This window comes from Nothobranchius furzeri, chromosome 19, assembly GCF_043380555.1.
Source record: "Nothobranchius furzeri strain GRZ-AD chromosome 19, NfurGRZ-RIMD1, whole genome shotgun sequence".
Classification (NCBI taxonomy): domain Eukaryota; kingdom Metazoa; phylum Chordata; class Actinopteri; order Cyprinodontiformes; family Nothobranchiidae; genus Nothobranchius; species Nothobranchius furzeri.
In genome coordinates this window covers 15,569,125-15,590,223 of record NC_091759.1, presented here as the reverse complement: position 1 = coordinate 15,590,223, position 21,099 = coordinate 15,569,125, and the positions used below count along the sequence as shown (strand labels likewise).

The window sequence follows — 21,099 nt, the reverse complement described above, 5'->3', positions numbered from 1 at the left end:
GTTGATCCACGGGTAAATCGAGAGATTTGTCTTCCGGCTCAGCTCCCTCTTCAACACGACAACACCCACATCACTGCAGATGCAGCACCAATCGACCACCCGCTCCATCCTTCCCTTACTGGTGAACAAGACCCCGATATATTTAAACTGCAGGACCTCATCCCTGACCTGGAGAAGGCATTCTACCCTTTTCTGACAAGTTAAATGTGGTTTTAAGTTCTAAGACCACTTTAAGAGTAAAGCTTGGTTTATGCTTGACGCGTCCGCGAGGTCCGCACGGCTCCGCGCGGCGAAATTGCGTCATTTTAACAACCGCGCCTCTGCATGGCCCAAAATTTCCGCACCGCGCACCTAGGACATTTTCTAACCACGCGGACGGTCGGACGCGGAAAAACATGGCGGACCGGCAAGAACTAGTATGGCAGAGGTTCGTAAATACAGACATTTGTATGATTCAGCTCTCAGAGATCACCGTGATCAACATGTTGTTAATAATTCTTGGAGAGAAATAGCTCGCACTGTCGGAAAAGACGAGGACACTGTTAAAAATGCTGGAATGCCATGTTGTAAACAGTAATTTCTACTTCTACTATGGTGTAGTGTTGGATGCATGCCGTAGAGCTCCATGCTGCCCCCTACAGGTTGGGAGAATATTGGCTCACCGCAGAGACAAGCCGCATGAACCATAAACACTGCGAGTTGTGAAGCGTGTTCCATCCGCGAGCCGCATCACCAAGCGGAACGTGAACGCGTCAAGCATAAACCACGCTTTACAGCACTGCTAGCACCATTCCTACTTACACATCTACTCACCAACACACTGAAAAGTATCACAGCCTTCTTCAACCCACTTTTCCACTCAGTCACTCAAAAAATGAGAGCTTCTGGAAATAGGCCTTGCTGCAAAATATTTTGTGAGATTAAAAACACGACCTCACTTTTTAATGTATTGCTTTGATTGTGAATCTGCATCAGATTGCCAAAGCAAGCCAATCTCAAGCTAAGGCTAACTTTCCAAGTAGTTAGGCTGCTATTAGGACTTGAATGGCTACTCAATCATTTGATTACGTTGTGATGAAAATGACAGCCACATTACATCTAAGAACAAAATAAAGCGGCCATACAGATAATGTCTAAAACTCAATAAGGTTTGAGTTTGATGAATACCTCTTTGTAAAATGGGGACAATAATGTTAATATAAAGGATAACTGAATGAATCTGCAGTCTGAGCTGGCAGAAGTATTGCTATGTCAGTACCACAGTCTAATTCATTATCAGGACCATTTTTATTTGCATTTTATTCCAGCAACATGCCACAGACAAATGCATGACCATTCACTTAGAGGTAGTTTTGGATTGATTGGAGAGAGATAAGTCAAAAATCATTGTTTCCACTAAACTACACTTTTGGATGGATGGACAAAACATTTCCAGTTAAAATCTGTGTTCATCAAAACATTTTACTGTTAAATTTTAAAGTTATCCAAAACAGTGGAACAATTATGTGCATCACATCCAACTAGTCAGACTGGACTAGACACTGGGTGCTCCGAAAAACCACAACGTTCTTCACGTATTTACCGATCTCAGCCTCTGCTGTCAGTGTCTGTGACCAGGACCATAGACCGATTCGATAAAAACCATCCTGAAGTCCTTAGAAAGCTAAAATAGATTTGCCCCATGCACTTAACACAGCATATTGTCTCAAATCTCTAAATTTTAATCTAAACAAACTTTCCGGAGACTGCCAGCTTCCTCTGTGATATCGACTCAATCCATTTGTGTGGTGCCCTGTGCAACTCATTCCAATTTAGATCTAATGAAATCTGCTTAAAAGGCTTTTGTTTGATCCTGAAGTAGTAAGTTCATCTTTTTTTATTAAAGGAAGTGCAGAAACACAGCCTGCCAGGCACAAAAACCATGCCTCTTCTCTAGGACAGCTCCTGACGGTGAATCATGGCATCTGGACTGCTACATTAAAATGACAAGCAGGTTAAGAGATCCAGAGGAAATATTATAACCCCCCCCCACCCCCCCCACCCCCCGCAGAGCTGAAGGGTGTAACATGTTCCTTTAAAGCTGCAGTGTTTCATGTCATTGGTATTCCACCAGCAGCTGGGTGCAAATCAATACTATTGAGCTGCTGGTGCCCAATAAACTAAGTTGTTGTCTCAATCGTGGTATGTTTAGTGTCGGAGAGAGTTGCAGGTCCTAGTAAAAAAATCCAAGGTAAAATGCACATGTTCAGCATCGCTAAAAATTCAAGGTTAAATGCACGTCTGCAGCATCGCTTAACCAAGCAACCGGTGCAACTTGCATAATCTTCATGAGACACAAAATGAATGAGAGGGTTGGACATATGGACACGTCGTTATTGATGTACTTAATCACAACAGATAAAGCTGACTTCACACTAGAGGGGAATAGGTAATGCCACATTTCCACACTAGCAGCAGGTCTGCACAGCAAGCAGAGCTGTGAATCGTGATAAAACGGTCTCTCAAAAATGACAGACCGTCAGATGTGTAGATCGTAAAACGGTCTAAAATCGTCATATCGCCCAGCCCTAACAGCAAGACAGGAAATCAATTAAACTTCCAGGAAAATCCTTTGAAATCCTCTGATCTGGACCTTCTTTGTGCAATCTCATGGGGGAAAAGTAACATCAAAAGGTTCTACATCAGTGCCGCGACAGAAGACGTAGCACCAGAGTTTAGTAGAACAATGAACAACTGAAAGGCATTTGTTTAAATGTCATTCAAATATCCTTTTCTTAGTTACAGGGAACAATTCCACCAACAACGTTTTTTCCCATTACACAAGCATAGTGAAATCTGTTGTGCTGTTTGTTTGTTTGTTTTGGATTAGGTCTCCACTCCAAAGGCTTTGGATGTTGTTTATCGTTATGCCCTTAGGTTTATTACCACTGGCATTAATTGGACTCATCAATGCTTATGAATGAGCTGGCCAGTCATCTCTGTCTCAGAGACGTGATCTGTTATTGTTTATTTATTTTTTATCTATTCCGCAATGCATTTGGATAGCTGCCATTTTTCAGAACTTCAACTTAGTGAAGGTGTGATTTCAAACAGCTTATGATTGATTGCTTCAAGAACCCAAAGTTTGAACAAGTGAACAAATTGTTTTTTGTCTGCTGAGCACATTTAGAAATGCAAGACGTGTAAGGAGATGGCAACTGGGGAACATTAAACAGGAATCAGGGACGTCAGACCCAACGGACCACAAAACCCACCACCAGTAATTAACTACAGGTAATCATAAACTGTTGTTTTGTTTAGTTGTGTTTGTAAGTAAAGTCCTAGTTATCTGTCTTTGCTGTCTGATTATATTATAAAATAGGGAAGCAAATTAATTTCAATGCTGCAGATTTGTGGTACACACTTAGGGATGCTCACTTCCCCACTTAGGGATCTGATCACATGATCAAAAATCAGGTCAGAGCACGCGATTTTAAAAAGATTGGAATCGGGTGGAAAAGATTGGATTTAACCTTTGAAAAGAACAAACATGAATAACAATGGCTTCGTTTTCATTTCAAGTTCCACTTCGCCAGTATTCTTTGTTTATTAGACAAAAAACGCCATAACGTTATACAATGTAAGGCAGGTGGGGATAGACACCACAACATGCAGCGTTTAGCTAGCATGCTAACGCAGAGCTAACATGTCATATCTGCAGGTATTTTAAACCAGACAGTAAAGACCCTTGTTATGTGTGCATACTGGGTATTCAACATGCTGAAAAAGACTAAAGTTCACAGCAGCAACTCGGACAAAAACGCAGTGTCAACCAAACAATGGACTGCAAAACGTTGGGGTTTCTCAGTCTCCTGCAGCACCCAAGCTGGTAGCTACAGGTGTTGTGCAGGGAAATTTTAGCCTGCCAGCCGTGGCACCATGCGCCTGCCCCATCAGGGGAATGTGCTTTGCTCAATTCAGCTGCGTATTGAGAGAGTAAGCCACTTGAAATATCAGCTATGCCTCTACTTTTATATACATTCATAAGGTTAACACATTTTTAATCGATGTACTTCCTGAACAAGTGAAAGCGAAACTTAAGGGACAACATGGATGTGTGTTCCCTTTTATCTTATTTTAATGCTTTGCTTATGAGTATCAGAAATCGGGTGCAAAAATACGGGATGGGAAAATCCCTATACACAACCGAACAGCAAGAAAGCATGCTAACAAAAACTAGACGATTCTCTCCCATTTTGAAATTTATACCTGAAAAAAATGTTTCATTTTTATAGTAAATTTTGTCTGATTTTTGCCAAAATGCCTTTTCTGTCAAAAAATGCTCACTGGGGACTCACGAATATGTGCTCCGTGCTGTCGCAAATTACAGGGCTTGAAGTCATATTTTTATGAATATCATTTTCTTATGAATGGCAGATTTTCCCTGAAGATTTTGCTCTTTTCTGTTTGATTTTTAAATCAAAACACTAACATTTTTCACCTTTGCATTTCATCTTTTCAGCTGAATGTGGCCTCATTAAGCTAACGGGGCATGAGCTGAGATAGACTCAATCAGCTTAGCAATGAATTATGAAATTAGTCAAAATTACATTTTTTATTTTAGTTTTTCTTGAGGTCGAAATTTTTCTCATAAGCAAAATAATCTATAAAATCATTATGATCACTGTTAACTGATGGGAGTGATGCTGCAGTTTGATTTGGTGCATATCTGGATTTATACATTTCTTTGTTGCACTAATCAAATATCAGTAACTATCTTTGTTACTAATTGACATAAACTGGATTTCTGATGTTAGTTTCTTCATTCATTTACTGTAGAAATAATAAAACCGGTAAGCTCTGTAAAACAAGAACAGTTGAATAGAGTGAAATTTGTTGAAAAATGATATGAAAATATTTCTTTTGCTCAAACACAATCTACAAAAAACCAGATGTTTTGAAACTCAACATGTTTTTAAAGTGTTTTCAACAGGGTATCCGCGGGTCCTTAAAAAGTCTTAAATTTGCTTTTCTAAATTTAAGGCCTTAAAAATCCTTAAAAATTACAAATAATCCTTAAATACAGTTTCCAAAGGTCTTAAATTACCAAAGACCCAATGAACAAGAATTTCTAGTTAGTCTTCAGCATTTTTTGTGTACGATGTTGGCGTAAGCGGAACCGTATACATTCAGTTGGTTGTGAAAGGGGGCTATTTTTAGATGAGCACATTAGCTGGTTAAGCTACTGGGAGCTTGCGCCATGGGGGAGTGCAAGTTCAATGGTAAATGGGTGGGTAATCCAGGCAATAGCTGTAAATTCTAGCTTAAATTTAATTTAAAAAATAGCTTCAATTTGGTCAAAGTGGTCTTAAAAAAGGTCTTAAAAAGTCTTAAATGTGGCTCCCTTAAACTTGCAGATACCATGTTTCAAACTTTGAACATCATTTCTGAACTTCAGAGCCGGTTAGTGCTCTGTGCTCATGGAAGACTGTACTATTCCATCACAATGCTCGTCCTTAATGCATAAGTGGCCTCTCAAACGGCTGATGGGCTCTCACACAGCTTTAATGTATATGAAATTTTCATCTCTTATCAAGCAGCAGTCACCCAAGCATGCGCTCATCCTGCCTGAAAGCAGTGACGAGATGCAGAGCAGCCTTGGCGACGCTGCAGGCCTCCAAAGAACATCGGGACATGTAATCAGCAATGACCCATGCTAGACACTACCAGTCCAAGGGAGTTCGTTAACTTACCAAGCCTGCCTCAAGGGAGCTGTGCCTGCAACAGTGGAACAAGCGCTGGATCGCTGTGAATGAGTCGTGTAATCCTGACATCTGCCAGCTCCTTCTGAATCTCTAATGATTTAGCCAAGCCAGTGAACTAAACCACAACCTTTCACACTTTGAGGATTTCTGAAAGGATGTCTGCTCATAAATATTATTCAAGAAAAAGATTCTCTTAAACATGTGAAAGCTCAAGTTAGATTAGATGGCAGGCCACGTGTTGATAGACGATAAAGTTCATTAGTAAAAGAGCCAGGAAACAACGTGTTACCAGGCTGATGATGAGCTCGGGTGAAGCGGTTGTTTGGCAGACCTCTGTAAGGAAACCTGGTTTTAACTAGGGCTGGGTGGTGAGGCAGACCTTTCACATCAAGGATAGGATGGGTCATCGTTGGCTGGAACTTCCTTAGATGATGCGGTGCAGCATTTTTGACCCCCCTAATGTTAATAGTTATGATGACTGGACTGATTAAAGGGAACCATGGAGAAACCGGACCCTGGATGAAGGGCACAGACTCGTGATGGTTCCATGCATTCGTTCTTCAGAACAGCACCACTCTGACTTCTTCTGCGCTACCATGCCTGAACACAAATGACTTTAATGTTGAGCTTCTTACAGGTTAACAGTTCTCTTATTATTTTACTTTTGGAATCAAGAGTGTAATTTACATGAACACATTTCCTTTTTGGTTTAGTAAACTTATTGTGTAATGTCTGACTAACGTTGTTTCCTCCCCAAACAGCCCAGAATGGTCCTTTTTCCAGCACTGGTGGCTCTCAGAGAATAAAGGCCGCTAGCAGAGGAGTCAGCTGGGGATCAAATCAACAAACCACACTGAAGGTGGTTTGCTTGAGACAAATGTATCCTCATCCATCCTAGCAGGCCAAATAAGCAACACATCCTTGTGCATGTGTTCATTTAAATTTCAGTGAACTTTAATTGCCAGACACTGAACACAAGGTGATAAAAATCAGAAGCCACACATTTAACAGCCACTATGAGGTTTCCTACATAAACGCTGTTTTTTCACTTGTTTTCAAGTCTCTGAGTTTCCTGCTTGTTTATTAAATCAAAAGTAAGCGAGGAAGCTAAATTTAATGTTAAACTCATTTTTTCGGATTTATGTAAGGTACGTTGTGATGCTAGGAGGAGGAGAAGCAGAATTCAATAACTTCTAGCTGAGTTTATATGGATTTTAAAGTTTCTAAATGCTATTAATTGTCCTCCAGATGAATCTAAGACTGTATTGAGCCCAGGCCTCTAAAATAACTTTAAGGTGTACCCATGCATCAGAGATCAGAAACATCTACTCTTTCAGGAGGAACAATATTACTGCTGTAATTCTAAGTATTACCTTCCTCGGTTCACCCTGGGATTAGATTAGATTAGAGATTTGAACTCCTGCTGGCAGTTCACAGCTCATTGCAGTTCAAATCAGTTCACTGGAAGTGTTTCATTTTTCTCATTAAGCATGTCGTTATATTCAGTCTGAACACCGCACTCTCCAAAATGAGCAGTCCAGAAAAATAATTAGAATTTGTACAAAATCAGCACTACCTATAATGTGTTTCTTAACCTGGCAGTAAAAGTCTTCCCACACCTTTATGGTTTATTTGTCTTGTAAAGTAATCAAAGCCATGGATGCAGATCCCTGGCAGCAAACACCAGATAAATGTTTAATCATGCTGTGACCATTGGCCATTAACAAAAAGGATATTTCAGACTGTCATTAATAATGTGCGGCAAACCTAGAGATACCATGTTGTTTGGCTTGCATTTAGCACCCCCTAGTGTCCATTAGTAAAAGCAAAAGTGAAACTTATCTCCTCGCTATGCATTTGTTCTTTTAGTAAGTAAATTATATTTATACAGCACATATTACAGAATTAGAATCACAAAGTGCTTCACATAGATCAAAACAAAATAAAACACAAAGTCATAAAATCATAACAATCTTCAAACAAAAATTAACATCAGAAAAAATGAAGTCATACAATTATAAAATTTCACAAACAGATGAAAGAAGATTACAAATTTGAGTTAAAAATAAGAAAATAAAAGTGTTAGGTAAAAAGCAGCTTTAAGTCTTTAGCTGTTTTTTAAAAGTGTCCAGACTTTCAACGCTGCATAAGGATAAAGGAAGATCATTCCAAAGTCCGGGTGCAACAGTCTGGAAGGAGCGATCACCTCGACTTTTATATCTAATCTTTGGAACTTCTAGAAGGTTCTGGTGTGTGGATCTGAGGGCTCAGGTTGGACCATAAGGCTTTAACAGTTCAGTAATAAAAGGAGGAGCTTGACCATGTAGAGCATTGAAAGTTCTAGCCAGGATTCTAAAATTAACTCTAAAGTTAACGGGTAACCAGTGCAGATACGTCAGAATAGGAGTGGTGTTAGCTCTTCTGTTTGCTCCAGTTAGGAGCCTCGCTGCAGAGTTCTGGACCACCTTAAAGGCGTCGTTTACTCATTTTTTCTTTACATTTGCAGTGTTCTCTTGTGTAAGTCAATGCCTTATGAGTCCTTTTTAACAAAAAGCTATGATGCTTCTGAGATCCAGAAGGTTGCTGGTGCAGAGGTGGGCTGAAAACAGCAGGTATTAACCATATGTACACACCTCACTTCTGATTGGCTAACAGAATGCGTTCAGCCATGTTGCAAAGTCACTATCACCAAGACACTCTCCACTCTCTTTCCTCACTAGGGCTGGGCATCATTTGATTTTGAACGATTCCGATTCCAATTCCAATTCCTTGTTTTGATTTCGGTTCCTATCGATTCCAGATTCAGATTCTTTCAAGTCATGACATGTTTTACATGAGCTAGCTAACCACAGGTCCTACTTAATCTTAACTTCAACATGAATTTTAACTCTATGAACAACAACATCACCTTCATTTAGACAAAAAATGTTTTGGAGGAAAAAAGAAAAAGACTTGCAGCACAACCAGTGTGTTTGTTTCTGACCACAACCAAAGTCTGGAAGCAGCCTCTGGGATGAGAGGCTAAATGTCTCCAACATATCCAGAAACGTCCAGCTGTTTTCAGCTAAAACTCTCAGGATGATCATGTCCAGGATTACTGAGAACTACACCTCCACGCTGCAGCAGCATTCAGTCACAACAGGAAGTGAAACTTAAATGTAGCTGGCTGCGTCTGACTGCTGACGCTCCGTGTGTGTTTTTATTTCTGCAGTGAGACAAACTCACCTCACACCATCCAGAGTTTGTTCTTTAAAGCTTTTATTAAATCCACCGTGTTGACGTATTTAACACGTTTCCTCTACGCTGCAGGAGTTTAAGTTTACATTACGGAGTAAAAGTCCGGCAGGCGCGTTTGGCCGCTGCGCGCCGGGGGGGGGGGGGGGGGGGGGGGTGGGCTCGGTGCTGCACACAGACAGCTGGTGTGATCAGCTCTGAAAAGAGTTGATCACAAATTGCAGATCACGCTTATTTTTCAATTCAATTCAATTCAAAAATACTTTATTAATCCCAGAGGAGAATTGATTAAATTTCCCTCTGGGATTAATTAAATTAAATTTGATTCACGGAGATCTCCGCAGATTCCTCTTCCAGTCGGCATTCCAGGAATCGAAACTAGGAATCGAAATAAAAAACACGTCTGTCCACAGAGCTCACATCGTCTAAGACTAATCTGCCTTGACTACCAAGAATCAAAATTTGAGGCCATGTTCGAGCCACGGTCTGCGTTTCTGTGATTAAAAGTTTGTTGCTGTTTAGAACCACTTTATATTAATCCATTTTATTTTTCATGTCTGAATGTTTGAACAGTTATCTTTTAAGTCTTTTCTTACCGTTCCATGGTGAGTTAGCAACCATTAGCAACCGTGTCTAAAAATGGATGTTTTTCGCAGATTGTCACACCTTAGTGTTACATACTTTGAAGAACAAAAGAATAAATACAAAGGTATTCTGTCTCCTGTGGAGTGTGTCCTGGATGTTGAACTGCAGAAATCCTGGAGGTTTTGAGCGTGCTCGGCGTGTTCACAGCAGATGTGGGTTTCCACCTGCTGCTTGTCACACGGGAGAGCTGTCCATGTGAGTACAGTTCACTTTGGCCCCAAGGTTAGCCAGTCTGCAGCAGCAGGTGTCTGTTGCACATATCTGAGCACATCTTGCTACACATGGTTGAGTCTGAGGCTGGATCATATGTCACGGTTCCCAGGGACGAAATTTTGATTTCAGAAGTGGGGGGGGACACAGCAGGCTTGTGCGGATTTGGGGTGGGGGGTGTTATGTAAAGACCCCTTGACACGTCATGTGCCCATCTCAATAATTTTTCCATCCTCTATATATATATATATATATATATATATATATATATATATATATATATATATATATATATATATATATATATATATATATATATGTCAAAGTTAAAAAATGTACAACTCTATTATTATTTTTATTTATTATCATTATTGAAGTGCAGTTTTGGCTGTTGACAATGGACAGGCTATTGTATTTATTGTTTTGGGTCATTTTTTATTGTTTTTGGTGCAACATTTTCTAACAGGGAGTGAGATTCCTTTTTTATTTAATTTTTGTTTGTTATTTTTATTCATTTAGAAGTTCTGGTTCTGGACATTTCAATGTTAAATGAAGGTTTATTTGTTGCATTTTAAAGGGTGTACTTGCATTATTATGATATATTAACATTATATTAGTGGTTATTTTGGTCTAGATAATGTTGACAATGATATCGTTTATCATCAACAATTTGTTGGACAAAATATCGTCCAGCAAAATGTGTTACTTTCCCAGGCCTAGTCAAAAGTATAAAACTTATTTATACATAAACGGTCCCTCCTGAGATCTGGCCGTTTGTTCATTTGCTGTGTTAGAGGACATGCTGAACTAATGTTTTACACATGATCATCACCCTAACATTTGAGTGTATAAAAACATATTAAATATGTTTTTTCCCTTAAAAGTGTTTAAACAGTTGTTGTATTTCAACACACAAAAATGGAAAAAATAAGATAAATCTAATGAAAAGTGTACATCTTTGACATTAAGCTTAAAAAATCTGTTGACGATGATACTGTTCATTTTTCAGAGCTTTTTAATGTGAAAATATACATTGCAATAGATAAGTTTACAATAAAGTTAAATGATAAAAGTTTTGAAGTTACACTTCTACTACTACTAGTAATAATAATTATGATGATAATAGTAACAATAAAAAAATAATAATTATAATAATACGAATAAATTGTGTCTGAGGAGTCAGTTATGTGGAGGAGATGAGTTTGTAAAAGTTAGTTTTGAGTATGTGTGTGAAGGAGGAGGTGAGTCTGAGCTTAATGCAGGGGTGTCACATGTCCAACTTACGTTTTGACTTTGAAAGAAGTCTCTTATATCCACTTTTCGTTTTCTTGACATGCTGCCTCCTGGCTGTGCCTAACTACCAAAGACTCACAAATGAACACTTATTCAAATGTTATGTAATGGAAGCTGAGCTGAGCTCTGATAGTACACAGCGTCTAGTTGACGATGTGACTCAGTACCGGTGTTCCCTAGCGGCTCCAAACTAGCAAAACAACGTGAGCACGTTCTGACTGTTTACAACTTGAGTGACAGCAGCAACAGCCAATAATACGTTAGCAAGTATCAGCAGAGCCAATAGATTAGCTTTTGGGCGGGTCTAATAGGAAACCGGTTTCCGTTTCGGTCCTAGTGCTCAACCAAATCCTTTTAATGGAGCGTAACATTGTTTTTGGACGGAAAAAAGTGCAGGGGACCAAATCTGCCTTTTGAAAAAGTGGGGGGGACATGTCCCACCCGTCCCCCCCCAAAATTACGTCCCAGACGGTTCCCAATGAGTATCAAGAGCCGTTTGCCACATTTATTGAGTTTCGTTCCTTTATTTTTGTGTTTCTCTGGAAACTGTCTCAGTATTGTGTTATAGAAGGCAAATGTAACAAAAATATTGTGTAAGTATTGTCTATCACCTTTTTTGTCTCTGGTTATTTATATTTGACACATTTTTGGAAAGTGTCCGGACAGCCAGTCCCAGGGACTCCCTGTAAACAGTCATCCACGCTGGAGCCTACCTGGCAAGAGGTCTGTTGTCGGATGTGGCCAGTTGTAGGTTCTGATCAGCTGCCAGTCAAAGTCATCCTCTTGACCCTGTCGGTATTCACATAAGCCAGAGTCGGAGTCCTCGTCAAAGGTGCAGCCCGCTGCAGAGAGAAGAAAAGCAGAATGAGTCTAAAACTTGTTAAAAGTCAGTCTGTTTTTTTTGGTTGTTGCCTCAAGAAAACAAGTGAAGAAACATTACAGGACCATTATTGCTCCATTACATCACCACATTCTTGCTGTAATTATCTTAATACATCAACTCCCAGAGAGTCGTTGCAGCTTTAAACTAAATTACAGCTCATATTTGGCACCAGGTGGCCAGGACTGACGGCCTATCTCATCCCGTCTGTTAAAGTCCACCATCATTTGGTGCAGTTAGCCCTGTGGTGACAAAAGGACACAGCAGCCACGGGTCACTCTAATGGCCAGAAATAATGGGCAGCGAAGGGGCTTCTCCAGCTGATGGAGGACAACAGCATCCTCTCTCAGCCTGTGAAGGTGACCCAACCCTGTCTGCCAGCTAATGGTTGCATTCACTTTTAGGGAATTATTGCAGAAACGACACAGCAGCTTTTAAACTAACCAGTTTAACTGTCACAGGGGGCAAACGTGTGTGTTCTTGTTTATCGTTTAAATGATGAAGGCACACGTTAGAGTCTGGACATAGGAGGACCAGGTTGTGACCATAGACCTTGTAATGATGATTACTTTTCTTATTGTTGGTCACAAATTGATTCATTAGGTGTGTTTGTCGGAAGTTCAGGATATTTTCTGGGAGAGGGGAACTGACCGGGTGACATGATGGCCCGCTCTTCTCAGCTGTTGTGTCTCCATACAAGTTCAGCCCTTTTTGGACTTTGCACAGATGTCAGCATGTAGCAGCTGCTGTGGCGGTGAGTGGTGTCACTGATCAGCGCCAAAAAGTTTTATTCCATCAAAGTACGGCAATAGAATCCATTCGGAGCACGGAGAGCTTCTTTGTGATGTAAAACGTGGCGTTCGGTGGCCGGGACAAGAGCAGGTTTTTTGTGCTCTGTGACCCAGCAAAGCACCGTGAATGACATCGTTGTGGAGGGACTTCCACTTAGCTTTTCGGTGTTAGGAGTTTAGTGATGGTGATTTCAAAGCAATGCGAGCGGTGCTTAATAGCTTGCATTTTACTAATGTCCAATGTCTGTTGATGTCATTTCCTGCTGAATTACAACCAATCAGCTTAAGATAACCAAAGGTTCCACTCAGCGACTCTGCCAGGCCTTTCTGAGTAGCTGTGATTCGGCTGGCCCGGTGAAGTGGAGACGTGCATGTCGGTGAGTCCCGGTAAAATGACCCTGCAGCTTCGATAATGAAAGCACGTCTATTTTATTCCCAACTGCTGCTAAACTCTCCTCCAATCGTCTCGTTTCTGTCCCCAAACTAAACAGAGACTCCAGATAGTCACATTTACATAACTGCCTAAACTTTGTGGACACTTCTGTTCACCATTTGTCAACATTCACAACTTACACTGAACTTCTGAGGGCAGCTGGCCTCCAAGCCACCACCACCCAAAGCTTTGGTACTAGTGCTGTCATGATCATGCCCTGACCTCCGTGTTTTCCTGTCTCCCTGCAGCAGCAGACATCTAGCTGATTAATTCCACCTGCGCTGCTCCCTATTTAAGCACCTGGCTCCTGCTGCTCAGTGTGAGATCGTCTGCTGCCCTGTCACAGTCCTTCGAGCGCCCGCCCGCCCGACCGACCACCGAGCCTGTCTGCCTGTTGCCCGACCTCAGTCCGTCTGACCACGGAACCCGTCTATGGCCTGAGCTCCGTCCTGAACCTGAGCACTCACCTTCATCAGCATTCCTCACTGCTGAGCACCGCTGCTGTTTTAGGAAGGCCACGCCACCCGGAACCGACTCCAGCTGGTCCCGATCACTTTAACAAGTAAATCTTTCTCCGGGTTTGGCTGTTGTTGGATCCGGCTGATCGTTACTAGGTCTGACCACGACAAGTTTACCTTTACATATTTCTAATAATAAATGATCCGCACTTGTATAGCGCCTCTCAGAGTAAGGACTCCAAAGCGCTTTACACTACAGTGTATCATTCATCCATTCACACACACATTCACTCACTGATGGTGATGAGCTACGATGTAGCCACAGCTGCCCTGGGGTACACTGACAGAGGCGAGGCTTGGCTACTGTTTCAGATACCCGGGTTTCTGCCTCTGTTTCCACATGAATATGATGTAATGATTCTCCTGCTCTCATGTGTATGTTTTATTTTTCAGACCCAGATTCAAAATGTCCTATTGCCTGTTGATAACCTATTATGTCTCATCTGTTATGTGCTTCTCTGTTAAATTTTTTTGTTGTATTTTTTGTTATTTTTATAAGTTTTTAAATATTATTATTAGTAGTAGTAGTATTAATTTTAGGGGTTTTTTGCACTTCCTTCCAAGACCTCTTGGCCAGGTCATGTTTGTAAATGCTCTCAAACATTTTACTTGGTAAAATAAAGGTTGAAAAAATAAATTAGTAGGTATATCAGGCTTTAAAGTGTTTGGTGGGAGCTACAGAAACAAAACCCAAGCTTATTGTGAATGTTGCTGGCAAAGCCCCCAAACCCCCCCCCCCCCCCCAGTGAGAAACACATTTAATGTGACCAGTCCCTTCTTAGACCCCTGTTGAGTCTTGTTGTAAAATTAAAGAGCAATTTGTAGAGCTCCATCTGCCCAGTGAGCAGCTCTGGGGAGAAAGGAGCGGTTCCCTTATAAGACATTCAGACACAGTTTTGTTATCAGATCATTGAGCTGGTTATTGTTCAGTCACACCCCGGCCTGAAGTACAAGAATCAAAGGTTGCTGTCTGACTGGACACGTTGAGTTAGTCCCAAGACTCTTCTCACCTGCAGATTGTTGTAGAGCTAGTCAGCAACACTTGTACTGTGTTAAATGTGATAAGTCACTCTAAGATTAACATGCAGGTTGAATGTGAAAATGGTCTTCTACCCCTATTTCCTGCATTACACGCCGATAGGAAATAGATGAGTACACTCGCAGATTAGAAGAGTCTGGACTCACTCATCTTGACTTGTGATGAGGAAGGCTGTTGTTGATTTAGCATCCAGGAGAGAGAAGAGCATGTCTCTGCTAGTAGAAGCTAATTGTTAGCATTAGCAACTCCACAAAATGGCAGAAATCCTTTGGGCGTGTGTTATTTGTGGAGATAAAACATCAACGTTGCAGAGAAACCTGTCAGTGCCTGAGTTGTGTTGCTGTTAGCCAATCAGAGGCGAGATGTCCGAATAGCAGGGAGTAAGACTCCACATCGTCTTCTGCTCACCTCTCCTCTGGCTAACTTCTGGCTCCTGAAACAGGAGCATCAGAGCTTTTTCCCCCAAAGCTTCAAGACATTTATTTATACTAGAGACTACTGCAAATGTGTTTTCAGACTTGTTTTCCATCACCACCTTCGCCATTCTTCCACCTAGCAACCCCCCCCCCCCCCCCCCCCCCCCCCAACACCACCACCTCCCTAGTCTTCCCTTCTGCCTGCAGTCAAGCAAGTGTTTCCGGATGTGTAAGCAGATCAGGGTTTTAATTGCCTCCTGTGTGACGTTGCTTGCTGTTGTCACACTTTTCCTGCTTATTTGAAAGCAGGAGGACCAAGTGGTTGAGCGTGGCCTACGGTGAAGGCCTGCTTTTCATCAAGAAGCCTCCAGCTTCCATGAAGCAATGTTCCCATCAGACACGTTCCACTGATTTCCCCTCATTAAGACTCATCCTTCCAAGCCTCCTTTGCTTTTAGCGCGCAAGTTCCTCTCGCTGCCCAAACGAGCTTCCCTGGCAGCGGGAGCGCGAGTCCATGTAATTAGAAAAGCCACGTGGATTCTGATGTGTGTGTGTGGGGCGTGTGCACATCAACAAATAGGTGTGTAAAATGAATGTGTGTGCATGTTTCTTGTATGGATGTTTTCCTAAAACTGAATAAAATTGTAATGAACCTTTCAGGGCCACACCAACTCACACGGCATAGGCTGATAAATTATTTGTGTTTATTACAGCAACAGGGAGTCATACCTGGGACCAGGACTTCTCAGGACTTTTAATGCAGTAATTTGGAGCTTTGAGAATTCCAGTGGCTGATGAGAGGCAGGAGTGCCGTCGTTTTGAGCACAGCCCCAGAGTAACGCTCTACCTTGTAGAGCGCTAACACCTGGAGACACGGACACAGCTGTCTGCGATTGTTTCAGTGAACCAGTGTCTGACTTGGCAAGTTCCTCGTGGGGAAAGCAAAGAAAGAAATAAAAGTGTTCAAACAAAACAAATCAAACAAATTTTTTTAAGGTTGGGGAGGAAATTTGGTAAACAAGACCTTAGTTTCTTGAATGTTGCAAAGTCTAGAAGGTGTTATCTATGTTTGGCTCGTCTTCCCTCAGTTTTAGGACATTCTGGCGTTTTCGTCTCACAGAGAAAAAAAACATTTATTGTTCTGGTTTTACACCCTGCTTCTAACTACCAACTGTTACAACACAAAATATTATAAACATTTCTAAATCTAATATCTAGATTAGGTCAAAGGTTATGGATAGCTTTTATTAACTGGGTCATTGATTGCATAGTCATGTTTTGATTTGAGAAATTTTGAACATTTACATACTGTGGGCCACCTTTCTCGTAATTACAGGACTGCACATGGACATACTTGTACTTGTAGACCCATCGCTAAAATAGGTGCAAAAGTGAATAACTGAAACACGTCATTGTTGCGTCGTATGTCCGCGCAGTCAGATTACTGACCTGCTCTGTAGAGCCAAAAGTGTTTGGACATCCCTCCAAACCAACGCATTCAGGTGTAGCAATGAAGATGTATTTGAGTGATTTAAGTGAGGAGGAACTTGACTTGCCTGACCTTAACCTTTAAGGTTAATCTTTAGCGTGAAGGATGTGAGCTAGATCTTCTTGTTCAACATAAAAAATATGCCCATGGAAGAACGGTCAGAAACTCTCATATGCATATGCCTAAAGCATGGACTGATTCTATTTTAAATCTTAAAGAGCAAGTCACCCCCTACCAGAGTCTAACTCCACTCCCACTTCATGTTTGAAAAATGCAACACATGCTGTTGCCTGGCAGACCGAGAGGGCGGAGTTGCTAACAAATACACACACACAGGCTCACGACAGCATTGTGACATCATAATGTACCAGTTTACATCATAGCATACCTCTTAGCCAATAGCAGTGGCAGATTTAAATTAAAATACAGTGCAGAGTTTTTACCGGACAACGGCACAACACTGCCAGTTTTAGGCAGAATATTTAAATTTTAACTAAGATGCACTGAAGTGCCAAATTATTGATGACACATGTCTGCAGCACGATTAGACCCTCGATTATTTAGTTTATCAGCAAAAAAAAGTTTATTTGGGGGGTGACTTGCTCTTTAAGGAATGATAGTAGTATTTTTACCATTATCTCTGGAGATATCCATCAAAAATGTTGTTGAAAATGAATGAAATGATGTCCAGTTGTTCAAAAATATTGGCAGCTTTGTACCATATCACCAAAAAGTCTAAAGTACGTAGGGCATGGGTCTAGCGTCTTTGGGGGATGCCATATTAGACGGCATGTTTCCTTCTGGCCTGCTCAGGGTCCTGCAACTGTCAATGATATAACAAAACTGCTAAACTACTTCCAAAACCTTTGTGAAAGAACAGAGTTGAAAAAAATGATGCAATATATTTTGGCCGAGTGGTATTGCTGTAGTATGATTTAGTCATCGGCAGGCGCAGGATCCCGAGCAGATCCAGAAACTACGGCACCGGAAAACTACAATCGGCATTGCAGTCTCTCAATGGAATTAACTGAAGGAGCATCAAAGTCTGAAGAGTCACGCTGAGGTCGTCTGCTTTCAGCTCCACTGGTAACAACATTTACCGGAATGTTTTTTAACCCTTAAGGACCTGTGGTGACACTGGGGTCACAACCGATTTCAAACATCTGCAAAATTGTTTCTTGAGTCAAATATTCGTCGTCTTCCTCCGCTTATCCGGGTCCGGGTCGCAGGGGCAGCATCCCAACTAGGGAGCTCCAGACCGTCCTCATCCCGGCCTTCTCCACCAGCTCCTCCGGCAGGACCCCAAGGCGTTCCCGGACCAGATTGGAGATGTAACCTCTCCAACGTGTCCTGGGTCGACCCGGGGGCCTCCTGCCGGCAGGACATGCCCGAAACACCTCCCCGGGGAGGCGTCCAGGAGGCATCCTGACCAGATGCCCAAAACCACCTCAACTGACTCCTTTCGATCCAGAGGAGCAGCGGTTCTACTCCGAGTCCCTGCCGAATGTCCAAGCTCCTCACCCTATCTCTAAGGCTGAGCCCGGCCACCCTACGGAGGAAACTCATTTCGGCCGCTTGTATCCGCGATCTCGTTCTTTCGGTCATTACCCAAAGCTCATGACCATAGGTGAGGATTGGGACGTAGATCGACCGGTAAATCGAGGGCCTGGCTTTCTGGCTCAGCTCCCTCTTCACCACGACAGATCGGCTCAGCGTCGGCATCACTGCAGATGCTGAACCAATCCGCCTGTCGATCTCCCGATCCCTCCTACCCTCACTCGTGAACAAGACCCCGAGATACTTAAACTCCTCCACTTGAGGTAGGACCTCTCTCCCGACCCGGACTTGGCAAGCCACCCTTTTCCGGTCGAGAACCATGGTCTCAGATTTGGAGGTGCTGATCCTCATCCCAGCCGCTTCACACTCGGCCACGAACCTACCCAGCAAGAGCTGAAGGTCAGAGCTGGATGAAGCTAGGAGGACCACATCATCCGCAAAAAGCAGAGACGAGATTCTCCTGCCACCAAACTCGACACACTCCACACCACGGCTGCGCCTAGAAATTCTGTCCATAAAGGTAATGAACAGAACCGGTGACAAAGGGCAGCCCTGGCGGAGTCCAACCCTCACCGGGAACAGGTCCGACTTACTACCGGCTATGCGGACCAAACTCACACTCCTCTGGTAAAGGGACTGAATGGCTCTTAACAGAAAGCCACCCACCCCGTACTCCTGGAGCGTCCCCCACAGGGTGCCCCTGGGGACACGGTCATAAGCCTTCTCCAAATCCACAAAACACATGTGGATTGGTTGGGCAAACTCCCATGCCCCCTCCATCACCCTTGCAAGGGTATAGAGCTGGTCCACAGTTCCACGGCCAGGACAAAAACCACATTGCTCCTCCTCAATCTGAGATTCAACTATCGATCGGACCCTCCTCTCCAGTACCTTGGAGTAGACCTTTCCAGGGAGGCTGAGGAGTGTGATCCCCCTATAGTTGGAACACACCCTCAGGTCACCCTTCTTAAAGATGGGGACCACCACCCCGGTCTTCCACTCCACAGGAACTGCCCCCAATGACCACGTAATGTTGCAGAGACGTGTCAACCACGACAGCCCTACAACATCCATAGCCTTGAGATGCCCAGGACGAACCTCATCTGCCCCCGGTGCTCTGCCGCTGTGTAGTTGTTTGACTACCTCAGCAACGTCTGCCCCCGAGATTGGACAGTCCATCCCCAGGTCTCCTGGCTCTGGTTCCTCCTCGGAATGCGCATAAGTGGGATTGAGGAGCTCCTCAAAGTATTCCTTCCACCGTCCGACTATAGCCCCAGTTGACGTCAGCAGCTCCCCATCCCCACTGTAAACAGTGTGAGCGAGTTGCTGCCTCCCTCTCCTGAGGCGCCGGACAGTTTGCCAGAACCTCTTTGGAGCCGATCGATAGTCCTTCTCCATGGCCTCACCAAACTCCTCCCACGCCCGGAGTAACTCCAGCAAAGGAGAGCGTCCAACCCCTCTCAAGGACTTGGGTTCCAGAGCCAATGCTATGTGTTGAGGTGAGTCCGACTATATCTAGCCGGTACCGCTCAACCTCTGCCACAAGCTCCTGCTCCTTCCCCGCCAGCGAGGTGATGTTCCATGTCCCAAAAACCAGTTTCCTTGTCCGGGGATCGGACCGCCAAGACTCCCGCCTTGGTCTGCCACCCGATCCAAATATTCAAGTTTGAAAACCCAGAGTGACATTCTATCCATACATGTATTGAAAATGATTCTACTTCTTTATTTAATTCCAAATGTTTTTTCTAATTCAAAAGAGGTTGGGTTCTAAATGGTTAACATAGTGACAGTCATGACGATAAGGTGTAAAACTACCATGAAATGTATGCACTGCCCCTTAGTGTCAAGAAGCTACACACTGCCACTTTAAAAGTTAACGTGTATATAAAAGCAGATGTCCCAATACTTCTGCCAATATAAGGTGTGGTTCCCCTTCAGGAGTTCCAGGAAATCTCTGGAAGAGGGAAAAGTGGCCGGGAGATACGAGGGCTTCATTGGGTCTTCATTCAAAATCATCCCTTTTAGAAATGCGCATATCGAGACTACTTCTGAAGTGGGTAAAATCACTGATCAGTGCCAAAAGGTGTCCACGGACATTAATAACATAAAAAGGTTTTATTTCGTAAAAGAACATCAATACTTTATCCATCCGGGAGACGGGGAGAACAGCTGTGTGATGCCTGGAAAATGGTCCTGTTCATTTTGTAGATACGTCTTTTACAGTCAGAGGCAGTGTTGTCTCGGATCTCACGGTACTTTTCCTTTTTTACTAGTTTCATACGTGACTACTGATCAAAGAATTCCTCCCACTGTGAAGTCGGTGGGGATTGACGAAGCAAAACACATTTAGAAATTCTGCAAGAGGCTGCAAAGACTAAACACTGCTTCAGACTTCCAAGTTTTGATGAGTTTGTTCCTGCATGTAGAAAAATCACCTACAGTGTTCTTTTCAAAACCTTCTTGATTAGATGAAATTGATGCATTTGTTGAGCAGCAGATTATCGCATGTTTAATTCTGCAGAGGGGAGCAGCAGCACAATATGGGAGGAAGAGACCAAAGTGTCTGATTACACGGTTATGAAGTCATCGCCTCACTGAGGTATTTTTAAAACGCTTCTGGCATTCTACAGCACTGAGGAGTAAAATACACCTCATACCTTGGCTTTAACTTGTCACAGGGCTTTTTTCATTCAGATTATATGGTAATCACAAAGTCATACCCCCTTACATAATACTCCATCCTTCATAGGATTCATACAGGAAGCGAGCTGAGCAGTATTAGTAAAGGGGGTTCATTGCTTGGAAGTAATAGGAAGAGCATAACTCTGCTGTGAGACTGCCAGAAGAGCC

The 21,099-nt window shown here is 42.7% G+C and overlaps 1 protein-coding gene across 4 annotated transcripts in view; it reads right to left on the bottom strand.

The window, feature by feature from the left end:
* The window catches only part of ptprua (protein tyrosine phosphatase receptor type Ua), a 323,447-nt gene that overhangs the window by 233,527 nt on the left and 68,821 nt on the right, over positions 1 to 21,099 (bottom strand). For all 4 annotated transcript variants that reach the window (XM_015973274.3, XM_015973276.3, XM_015973277.3 and 1 more), the window contains exon 2: positions 11,840 to 11,968. In XM_015973274.3, coding sequence (XP_015828760.1) covers positions 11,840 to 11,968 — 129 coding nt within the window. The remainder of the gene's footprint in view (positions 1 to 11,839; positions 11,969 to 21,099) is intronic.